This window comes from Danio rerio, chromosome 25 (genome assembly GCF_052040795.2).
Source record: "Danio rerio strain M-AB ecotype USA chromosome 25, GRCz13ab, whole genome shotgun sequence".
Lineage (NCBI taxonomy): Eukaryota > Metazoa > Chordata > Actinopteri > Cypriniformes > Danionidae > Danio > Danio rerio.
The window spans coordinates 7,275,047-7,287,500 of record NC_141045.1 but is presented as its reverse complement, the minus strand read 5'-3'; the positions used below and the strand labels follow the sequence as shown (position 1 = coordinate 7,287,500).

The 12,454-nt window shown below is 34.3% G+C and overlaps 2 protein-coding genes across 6 annotated transcripts in view; one reads left to right on the top strand and one right to left on the bottom strand.

Annotated features, from left to right (window-relative positions):
* slc25a44a (solute carrier family 25 member 44a) overlaps nucleotides 1–870 on the bottom strand; it is a 12,241-nt gene extending 11,371 nt beyond the window's left edge. The window contains 1 exon segment of the mRNA NM_001007350.2: nucleotides 692–870. The gene's annotated coding sequence lies outside the window, so the exon portion shown is untranslated.
* A 4,411-nt stretch (nucleotides 871–5,281) lies between these two features.
* Nucleotides 5,282–12,454, top strand: part of ireb2 (iron-responsive element binding protein 2) — a 34,361-nt gene continuing 27,188 nt past the window's right edge. For all 5 annotated transcript variants that reach the window (XR_015525933.1, XR_015525934.1, XR_015525935.1 and 2 more), the window contains exon 1: nucleotides 5,282–5,341. Coding sequence is in view for 1 of the 5 variants with exons in the window: in XM_087311408.1 (XP_087167534.1) it covers nucleotides 5,317–5,341 (25 nt within the window). In the remaining 4 variants the exon portion in view is untranslated. The remainder of the gene's footprint in view (nucleotides 5,342–12,454) is intronic.

Genomic DNA, 12,454 nt, shown 5'->3' with positions numbered 1-12,454 from the left:
TTGTAACCATTATAAGACTACTGGGTCACTTGACAATAAAATCCCATTAGTTCATGTACTTACTAACATTGAACAATACATTTATTACAGTATTATTAACATAAGTCCATGAAAATGAAGTTATTCGTTGTTAGTTTGTGTTAACTGACAGTGCATTAACTTTATTTATTTTTTAATATATGGTGTATAAGACTGTTTATACTTACTGACTATTGCAATGTATAATAAATGTAATATAGCATCAAATTTAGAAAAACGTAAATGATAAAATCTGTTTAAAAGTCAGTTTTAAAGACACAGGAATGTTGTCGAATATTTTATTAAATTATAACACTATTGTTTAGCACAAAAAAAGACATTTTCTTCTTCTTAATGTAACCTCTGCCAGAAAACAGACTATCTTTTCGTGATGAAGCTCTATTTAAACGACACAAAACGCCCATGTATGGTCAAAGATTAAATATAGCAGTAGTCAATCAGTGATTTGGCTGTGACAGAACTCAATGTTTATCAGAGTCATTGTGACCTTTTCATAGTGGAGCTCCAAAACTAACAGAGCTCTCCTTTCTGCTGCACATGCGCATTACACGACACAATATACCACCTGACACCCCCTATACAAAAAAAACATATCTCGACCACCACAAGTACATGACTGTCGCTTTGACCTCTCAGACACGCACGAACTCACCTGATTAACTCGCCATGATGGCTGCTTCTCCACCCAGCGGTCTCAAGCAGAGCTGCGCGGTCCTGTCAGCAGAAAAACGCGGTATTTCTCCTGTAAAAACTTCATTTCTCTGCTGGACTCGCGGCCTGCTGCTCCTCCCGATAGAAAGTCATGCCGATCGAGCCTCTGCTCTACACTTCCGGCGCATGCTCAAACGTCACTGCTGAAATATCGAGGGTCCGCTGCTGCCTGCTGATTGGTCATTGACACAGGAGGAGCGGCTTGATGATTGGGCGGTGGTGTGTTGCTGATTGTTCGTTTGTTTCAAGCATGGTAGCATAAATAATGTTAAGTAAAAATCTGTATATAAATAGTCCTTTTGTAAATTATTATTAATACTTTTACTATTAATTTAGTTGTTTTGTTATAATGTTAATGGTTATTGTATGTATTAAAACATGTATTTATATATTTATAACTCTCGAAATTAAATATAAACTTTCAAATAATTACATTACAAAATAATAGTTTACATTAAAATAAACACGTCTTCTATAGAAACATTCCCAATTTACATTTACAAATGGTAAAGAATAAACCCTCTCTGTACCTGTAATAAAGTAAGACAGGTATCATTTAAAATTTTACACCGAATTTATCATGTAAAAGAATTATTTGAACGATTTGGAGTTGATAGAGAAAACTTTTGCGATTTTTGTGGAATTATTAAAGAATCTGTTACTCATCTTTTTTTTCCAATGTGTATACTCAAGATTATTTTGGATTGATGTTTCTAACTTTATTTCAAGGACATTTGGTACACGAATACAAATTGGGTTATTTGATGTCATACTTGCTTTTGTATAAGATGGAATTGACTCCAAAACATGTTTTCTTATACAACTAATAATATTACTTGGAAAATACCATATCCATGTCGAGAAATGGGCCAAAGCTAAGCCAAATTGTGTTCATTTTATAAAGGAGATTAAACAATATGGTACTACATTATGTAACATAAAAAACAGAAAAGCTAAAAAAAACATATGAGGCATTATGTAAATTTCATTTGATTGATTGAATAATTTTTTTTTTTTTATATAATTATCATTATGTTACCTATTCTTTTTTCTACCCCTGGCATGTTTATACATTGTATAACTGAAAGAATTTATTTCATTTTATTTTATTTATTTTTATTATGTTCTTAACTGTTGTGAGATGTATTCTATTGTACTATGTTTGTAAATACTACAATAAAAAAAAAAAAAAAAAACTAAGACCGATAGAGATGACCAGTCCTCAGTGCTGAATCCTCTGCCTGGTTAAGCAGCTCCTGGTGCCTGTGCAGCAGTGCTGGATCAGGATACCTCATCTTCTTTTGGGACAAACTTCAGCATTGACCTCTATGTACAATACAAAAGAAATTAGTCATTTAAAGAAAAAACTCATGACATACTATTAAAACAATGGGCTAGTCAAGAACTCTTCATGTGTCTAAACTACAACCAAAATATGAATTTTACCTGCTCTGTAATCTGTGGTGACAAAAACTGACCCCTCCTGTCTGAATAAATCAAAGACATTTGTGTTTTTTAAGGATTAATAAGTGTATTATTTTAACAAAAACTTTGTAATGAGCATTAATAAATTCCTGCAATAAAAATGTTTTTTGGCTTGTGGCTTCCAGTAACGTATACTATTGATCTTTCAGAAATCACAGAATAGAAGTATGTTTGTTATTTTTTACTGTAACATACAAAAATGTAAAAACTGGCCTATTAAAAACACACCAATCCCCTTATATAAAGACTGAAGAGACTTTACTGTCATTGCAGTGATACAAGCAATAACAACAGCAACAATAAGAAATGAAATAGACAAAACTATAAACAAAGACAAACACCTAAAACTACGGATACTGGAAGCCTGTGCTGGCATTTCTCCTGCGGTGTTGCTATCAGTGGGAGAAGAGGCTTGCATTGACAATCCAACACAATGGGCAGCATGTTGAACACATTTTATAAGTGTTCAAAAACTTTTAAATAACTCATGACAGAATAAAGGTATGTTAAAACCAAGCACACCGTTGCTTTTCTTGTGAAATCCCCAATAAGTTTGATGTGTCAAATGACCCTCTTCCCATTGAAAAAACAAAAGTTGGATCCAATATGGCTGACTTAAAAATGGCCACCATGGTCACCACCCATCTTGAAAAGTTTCCCCCCTCTTATCTAGTAATGTGCCTCAAACAGGACGTTAATATCACCAACCATTCCGATTTTATTAAGGTGTATCCATATAAATGGCCCTCCCTGTATAATTATATAATTTAATTTAATAACTATATAATAATAAATAATACATACAGTGAAATAATAGTGCAGTGCATGTGTACAGTAGCTGGTGCACAAACAGAATTGTAAAGTATTGCAAGTTAATAACAATAATTGAGTTTGTGTGATTATCAGCTACATGCAAGAGAGGCAAAACCGAAAAGTCATAGATTATCTTAGTAAATGAACCATAATTCAAGTCCTGTCATAGTTTAAAGTGTAATGCACAGCAGCAAAGCAAGAAACTGAAAGAAAACAGCAACACTTAAGGCAGATTTAGTGCAGTTGTGGCGAAGTTTAACCGTTAGCCTCACTAATATACTTGAAAAATATGTTTTTCAGATTCATGGACATTAATTAGCTGAAAGTGATGCAAGTGATAGATTGTGTAAATTTTTCCTCTTCTCGGCTCCAGACTGCTGTTGTCTTTTCCCGGTCATAGAGCTGCAACCTGCATCAATTATAAGTATATTCTGCTAGCAGATGCAAAGATAAGTGGACTTGACCGCGCTGCGCCCATGCGCCTATTGTCGGGTGTTTGTTTTTGCGTTCATCATGAAATGATTATTTTAAAGGTATTTAATAACATTTTATCAAAATATATTTTATTTTGTAATTAATATGTAATTAAATAAATGTTTTTTTTTTTTGAAAACGAGATGGTGCCCCACTCTGGAGTTGAGGCCCTATGAAGCTTGCATACTTTGTGTATAAGAACCGGCTGTACTGATTATTCATTCATTCATTCATTCATTTTCTTGTCGGCTTAGTCTCTTTATTAATCCGGGGTCGCCAAAGCGGAATGAACCGCCAACTTATCCAGCACGTTTTTAAGCAGCGGATGCCCTTCCAGCTGCAACCCATCTCTGGGAAACATCCACACACACACACACACACACACACACACACACACACACACACACACACACACACACACACACACTACGGACAACTTAGCCAACCCAGTTCACCTGTACCGCATGTCTTTGGACTGTGGGGGAAACTGGAGCACCCGGAGGAAACCCACGCAAAGGCAGGGAGAACATGCAAACTCCACACAGAAACGCCAACTGAGCCGTGGTTCGAACTAGCGACCCAACAACCTTCTTGCTGTGAGGCGAAAGCACTACCTATTGCGCCACTGCGTCGCCTGTACCGATTATAATGGTATAAATTCATGATTAAACACGACTAGGGTTCGAAATGATGCCAGCCTTGTGAGGTTCTTGAATAGTCTTATAATTTCTCAAGAGGCTTTCCTACTATCTTTGAACAGATTTTAATGTGGTTTATCAACTTTAAGACTCGCAGACAGACTCATAACAGTATTACAATACTCCAGAACACTGCACAGACATAAAAGAATGTTCAAAAATCTGTTTCGATGCTCCAAAAGATCTAAGGCGGTGCTAAAAACAGAATCATTGTTTTATCTTGTTACACACTATCAATATGATCTTCCCATGAAACCTTGTTGTGTATTATTACCTGTCCGATGTTTACATTATGTATAACTACAGAGTTTGTGTAATATGTTGTATGAAATCCTGAGCACTATAATATATAAATATCTAACTGTTTAAATAATGCTTAGCACTATTAATATTAATACAAACATTTAGTAAAAAAAGATAAATATTTTGTTATAAGTGTTCTTGTGTGTACACTGTAAAAAATGCTCACATTTCAATGATGTCCCTATACAAATCGATTACCTTAAATGTAAATGGATTGAACCTGAAACAATTAAGTTGCTCTGAAAAAATCACAAGAATTATGTTTTTTTTCAGCTCATTTTAAATAAGTAGTTTGAACAAACATTTTTGAGTGTATGTGTGTGCATTTATATAAACAATAAATAAATAATAAATAATTCCAGTGTTGCTTAAAATAATGATTTTGTAGATGTTGGAGTTAGAACTTTTTAATTCATAAACATATAGTTTTATATGCATAAATTAAACGTTTTCTTTAAAATCATACAAGATTTTTAAGGCATGTGCATTTTTGAATATATATATATATATATATATATATATATATATATATATATATATATATATATATATATATATATATATATATATATATATAACGAATGATTTCCACATCCACTTGACATCCATTAAATAAGCAACTGTGGATAAATGAAAGTGATAAAGGGTAGAGTATAGATTCTCTTTACTGATTGGACAGCGCTGTACGTGATTCTCTCATCTGATTGGACAGTCGTCCATGGACGTACTGTGTGCTGATTGGCCAAACATTGTCGCTCGAGCGAGTGGAGTCGTGTTAACAGTAGGACTCATCATGGCGCTCGGTTCGCTTCAGAACGGTAAGAGCTGTTTTTTCAGACTAAAAGAGCAATATTCTTTTCGTTAACGCTCTGAATGCGATACAGGTAACAAGTTATACTAGAAGTTACAATTGTATGCTGAGACAGTCTTCAGAAATTGAGTTTATGAAGGATGTAAGTGGCGGTTTTGTCGTTAGCATTGCGGCTAGCGGTGAAAGAGCGACTGACATCCAGCTCGTGCATCTCACGCGATCACAAACTCATGCTTGTCAAAACAGAGAGATATCCAGCTTGACAACATCTGTATTATGTTCTTGTTTTAATATATAATTCACCAAATGTTATGAAACGTTACGTTAGTTAGGCAGCTGACTAGATTGTGAGGTACAATGTGTTATAATACGGCTATTTTATTTTGTTTACAATAGTACACCATTCTGTACCATGCTTTTATTGTATTTGCAGAACCATGTTATTGTATTTACAGCAGTGTTGCTATTTTTTTTGTATGCAAATACGATACCGTTTGAATATTTTAATCAGCACTATTATTTGTGTATAATTAATTATAATAATAAGTACGGTTTAACCACAATAATGGCTGTCAAAATGAACTCTAAAGGCAGTCTAATATTTTCTCATTTCATAAAATGGCTAAATAATGTCTCAAACTTAATTTATAATACAAGTAATCTATTTTCACAATTATGTGCTTGTTTGGTGAGGGGAAAACACATCATGAGGGAAACAGACTCATAAATAAAAATGTTGACACTTTTAGAGTAAAAAAATCATACAGGGAACAGTAGTTTAGTACATCTGAGAGTATATTTAAGACAAATAATCAGTTCATGCAAGAAACTGATTATTATGTACAACATTATTATCACCTTAAGTTTAGTGCTTAATTTGTAAATTGCGAGGTCCCAGAACAGATTGGGGTAAGTCTTTGGTGATGATCCGGGCCAACCTACACTTTTCCTGGGCTTTCTGTGCTGTTGCAGTGTCTGCTTTTCCTTTGGCATGAGCTGTCCTGCGGATGTAAAAATTTAAGAGAAAAGAGACAGATAAAGATTAAAAAAAAGGAAAGGATGTGTTGTTTTTCATTTAAGATGAAATGTGTGAGGCACCAGTGTCACCAAACCGAATGGAACACAATTTTTAAAGGGACAGTTCACCCAAAAATGTAAAGTTGCTATTAATTTAATTACTCCCCAGACCATTCATGAGATGAAACACCTATTTTTTAGAAAAACAAAAACATTTCTAGCTGAAATCATAGTCATTGGTAGGCATAGGCCGATATGAGATTCAGACAGTGTGATAACCTTGGATAAAAATGTCACGGTTTGAAGGTATTGTGATTACTATATATACATATTATTTTTAAATGTCTGAGTAAAAAACAACAGAAAATCCCTTTAACAACACTATATTCTATTTTAGGTAACATTTATAATATTTTGCAGCAGTAAACGTGTCAAACTAGATAATGCAAATGAATAACTTCTGCTGTGTTCAGTTGTTTCAAAAACACAGATTTCTATACAATTTAAAGTGGCATCTTTAGAGATCTTTTCTGTTGGAGATGCTGTTTTCCTATAAAAGAACAACAACAAAAAAAGTTAAAAAAAAAAAAATCGTACACATACTTTAGAAACGGTATAGCAGAAAAATTTGGCGGTTTAAAAACCATGACTTTTCCAAACCGCGGTATACCTTGAAAATGGTTATCGTCCCATGGCTAGTCATTGGTGATATCATAAAATGCAAGTCAACCAAAATAATTTTTTTGGATGAACCATCCCTTTAACACACACAAAAAAAGTGTAAAACTCTTCAGGATAAAACTCTGTTTTTGACATACATATAAATAGAAAACATTATTTTGTAGTAATTTTATATTTATTTTCAGTATTATATTTATTTTAGTAAAAAAATGTTTAAACTTCAGAAATTAGATTTTCATTTAAAACAAATGAAAGCATTGTCCTTTTCGGATAAATGTTAACATAAGACTTTTTTAATTTGAAATTTGGAAGACATTTGATCAGACCATAATACAATTTTATTTTTGCAATTTAGTCTTTTAATCTTAAATCAAATAACTTGCTCCTCTGAAAAGTATTTATATGTAATTTTCTAGACTTAAAAACTTATTTTTTAATCTTAAATCCAGATCTGTCTTCAATCTGATAAAAAACCCACACTTTCATCAGTAATGTCCTACCACACATTAAAAAGATTCAAAGTAAAGAATTTATGCCCCATAGCAAACATATAGTGCAATCAAACCTAACTTATAATTCTTATTATTATGTTTTAAGGATTTCATTTTCATTAAAAGTTAATAATTATTGTAAATATTTCTTGCACAGATCTGTCATTTTGCTTCAGACTATGATGTATTTTCAGGAACCTAAAAGATATACAGTTGTTTTTCCTGAATGTGTTTTTTAAGTGCCAAATATGCATCTAAAAACATTAATGTCCTTCTAAAGAAAAGAATCACTTAAATCTAGGACGGCCTGAGGGTGAAGAAATCAACTTCAAGTCATCATTTTTGGATCTATTTAAGGATTACATGGGTTTTATTTAGAATTAGTTATAAGTGTGTGTAATTATAATTAGCTAATTAGACTAGTCTGTTCTTGCTTCATCGTCGTGGACTGATCCTTCTGTAATCTCCTTGTCTCCCAGTGAGAGAGTTATTTACTTTTCCCACCCAGTGACTTTATCCTCCGTGTCATAAATATAGATCTGGGGATTGTTTGTTTGTGTGTGTTCATGCAGGTTTGTGGTCTTATGCAGTTTAATCTGAGTGCATTTAACCTAATCTAATGCATGCAGAAGGGAGCAGACGCAGACTGTGAGTGATAAGAGTGTGTCTGTGTGTTCCTCCTTCACACATGAAGACACACACACACACACACACACACACACACACACACACACAGGGTCAGAATATACTGAAATACAACGCTTGTGGTTTTTATTGTCATATTGTTGAACTGTTTACATGGATGGAGGAATTTGTTGTCCAATTAATGTCAGGATGCATTGCTGATGTATACCTTAAATCGAAAATATGACAAAGACTTGAGAAAGGGATTTATCTGATGTAGTATTATAACTCTCCACAGTGGATAATTGCTAAAACATTTTGAAATTAATTTTTGTGAAAACGCAGTGCCAAAAACCATAAATTTAGTTGTTTTTTTTTAGAATAATTACTTTATTTTAGGTTTTTTTTTTTAATTACATCTTCGATGTGTTCATTTTACTAAAATAATTTCAAATAAGGTACTTCTTGGACTGTAGTTTATGCAAAACAATGATTCAAATAATTTATGAAATTCAGAAAAAAAACTGTAGAGTTAATTAAGCATTAGGATCTTCACAATAATGTTCGTTTTAACAAGAAATATTTGGTTACATTACAGCAAGTGTACATGGCTTTAACTCTAAAGATAAATGAATACATTTTGATATACACATTTTGGCGGTTTATTCCACTGCGGCAACCTCTAATAAATAAAGGCACTAAGCCAAAGGAAAAATAAAGGAATGAATGAATGAATGAATGCTATTCATTATTAATTATTGAATATTACTAGAATGTAACAAAGCATATCATTAATATGATTTTGATCTTAACTCCATGTCACGAGACTTAAAACATTGAATGAGATATAAGCATAATAGTATACACACAAACACACACACACGAGGGTTGGGTCGGTAGACGATGCAATCGTCCATCGCAAATAGACATCACAATGCTGAGCCGGCATCACAATCCTCTGCCCTGCCCTTGTCGCAGCAGCAACCCGCTCGTAAAAAATACACACTTAGGCCCCGTTTCCACTAATATGTCTTTAAAATGGCATTTTTGAATGAAAACGATCCATGTCCACACTGGCGTTTCATCGAGCATTTCTGAAAAGCCCCCTTTCACACTATACCGCTAAAAATGCACATCACGTGACCACACACACACAGCAACATCTCTGCTCTAGACAGTCAGCAGGTGCTTTGAGCACAAAACCCCAGAGAGCAGTGTACGTCGGACAGTTTATAAAGGATGTACCACTGGATCGCGTCTCACTATAGTTGTTAAACACAATATTTAATTCACCTTGTCTCTGTCTAACGACTCTTTGGTGTTTTGAATTTATCAGGTAACGTGTCACAGCATCAGTACACTGCTTCAATATTTCACTTTCAAGCTTGTACTTAGTAATTTTAGCGAAAACCACAGATACTGTTGATTAATTCCTGTTGGTTATAGGGTTGTAACAATATACCGGTATGATGGTCTACCACGATTTGAACGTGCACAATTATCATACCATGAACAATTGCATATCAGTGGTTTTAACCCTTAAAGACCGAGACAGCCGCCCGCGGCTAAAAATAAGTATTGCTCTTAAATGTTTAATAACTTTTGATCCGCTGATCCCATTCATACAATTCAAAGATTGGCATAAAGAAGAGAATCTCAGCCTTCTAGTGCTGTATCACATAACGCGGACTTTTAGAGGCTCCGGAATCAGTGCGGTTACGTCATCAAAATTTGACAACGCTGATTTGACAAAGAAACGCTCGTTACTGTGTCTCCGGACAAACCAGACATTATACATTGATGCATTGTCCCTCCTCCATGCCCAGATTGGTTCAAACTCGCTATATCACAACCAATAAGCATAGGTTTCGCTTTTGTTTGTGGACCAACAACGAGCTTTTTGAACAACACGGAATGAGAGATAGGCTGTACATTTATGCGCGGCTAAATAAAACGCAAAAAAAAAAGTTTTGCATGAAATAATTCTCATACTAAGTAGCCTACTTTTGCATGCACAGCAGCACAGAAACATGACAAAACAGTGACACAGCAAAGACGAACTGCTGCTCTTGCTGTTTTCAAAAGACGCAAATGAAGGTACAGCTGTTTGTCTGCACTGCAGACAACCAAATCCAAATCCAAATCCATATCCACAGACAACCATATCCATGCTGGCACATAAAACCTAAGGATGTTCCATATTGAATCTAGTTTCGTTATGTAACTATTTATAGTATAGTAAATATTTATATCTATTTTTTTACTGAGGATTTGCACCATGTTTATTTGGACTTTGACACATTATTTATTATTTTCTTATTTTTTTATTTGTTCATTGTAAGTGGTGTTGTTTAAAGTAACTGAAAATATATTATTTGGAAAAAGTCAAATTTGCTTCACTGTTCTATTATTTTGTAACATTTGTAACATACCGTATACCGCGAAACCGTCAAACCGTGGTATTGTTTTAGACGATTATCATACCATAAAAAATTCATACCGTTACAACCCTAGTTGTGCACCTTGTTTACCAACCAAGTTTGTCTACGCCATTATAACGACACAGATCACTCTGCCTATTCATGCCAGAGTCTCACGGAAAAAGTGATTGAAAGGTGGTCATTTGTGTGAAGCTTATCTTTATTTATTTCTGATTTTGGTTATTGGTAAAACAAAGACCATGTGGGTCAGGTTGTTGAAACAGTAGGCTAAAAATAATTAATTTGTTATGAATTAATCAATTGTTTCACTTTAGACATTGTACAATGCCATATTGGTCGACATTGCCTAACACACACACACACACACACACACACACGCACACACACGCACACACACACAAAGTAAACGTAAATCTAGTGGGTAATAGAAGCACTTGTGTGTATTTAACAATAAGCAAACAAATTAAATGCAAACACAATGCATATTTTTCACCATTTCTAAGTAGAAAACTAGAAAAAAGGGATCAGTGTTTGTTAAAATCCTGAAAAAGGACTATATAAACACATAATGCATTCTTTACAACATACAGTTGTTTTGTTGTTGTTGTTTTATAGGCTATGCCGCCATAAACTTTGTTTACCTTTGGTCCTAAATCATGTCACTTTACTTTTCTAAATCTAAAACATTTTCTTTGTTGCATTATTATTATTTTATTTATTGCATCTGATTTTTGGCTGCACAATATTGGGGAAAACCTGACATTGCGATAATTTGTTTTTATCATATATTGTGATGTAATTTCACAAGTTGGTTTAATAACTCACTCGGTTTGGTAAGAATTCATAATTTTATTTGCATGCAATACGATAAACAATTTGTATTATAAAAAGCATAAATGACATAAACTCTGCTTTATGGATTTCTGGAGAGTCTTATCAGTATTTTGAGGTGCCCAAACAATGCATGTGATTTTTGGTTATTTCTAATCCCAACTTGGCATTGCAGATCCTACGATATGACTATTGCAGAATTCTCCCATTGCTATTATCAATGCTGAAACAAAGTATCATGCAGCTCTAATCTAAATATTCAGAATCAAATGTCAATAAACGCTGCGTGTCCTATACGGCTGCAAATCGAGCTTGTAAGCTCTCAGTAGTACTATCTGCCAACACGAGTCCCACAACTGCACACTTTAGAAGTGTATTTTATTAGAGAAGAGGTGAAGGCCAGTGAACAGAGGCAGTTTAAGTGCAGATGTCCTCTCTGTGACAGTAATATCAGCCTGCAGGTGTCCGTCTGCTGTATTCTGGGACACATTTGATCCTGTTTGGTCTGATTAGCAGGTGCACAGCCAACTCTCATTCATGGGTTTCAGGCCATATGCACATGTACACGGGTATTAAAAACAGTTTTACCTGCTTGCCTTTAATAATAAAACATCTCTTTCACATGAAAACTCAATGTGATGCTTGGTAAGGGCACACTAAACCATCAGGGGGCCGGTTTATGCTGGGTTCACACCAAATGGGGAATCGGGTATTTTCATGTAAATTGCATATGAGTCGATGCAAACGTAGGAACAGAGGCAGATTACGTCCTGGGGTTGAAAAATGTGAAATACACAATACACCCAGTCCTATTGCCCAATCAGAAAGGAGAAAACACTGTGCACACTAAAGTCCTGAGGAGAAAATTCTGGTTGTAGTGTCCCCACGAGCACAGTTTTCCGAAAGTTTTGGTTTCAATCACCCGATGCCCTTTTTTTGTGTAGACAAACAGCAAAACATAAAAAAAAAATACCCATTTTCTGCACAAGCCTTTCTGTTCCTGTCTGTCCTACGCCAAACACTTTTATTTATCTG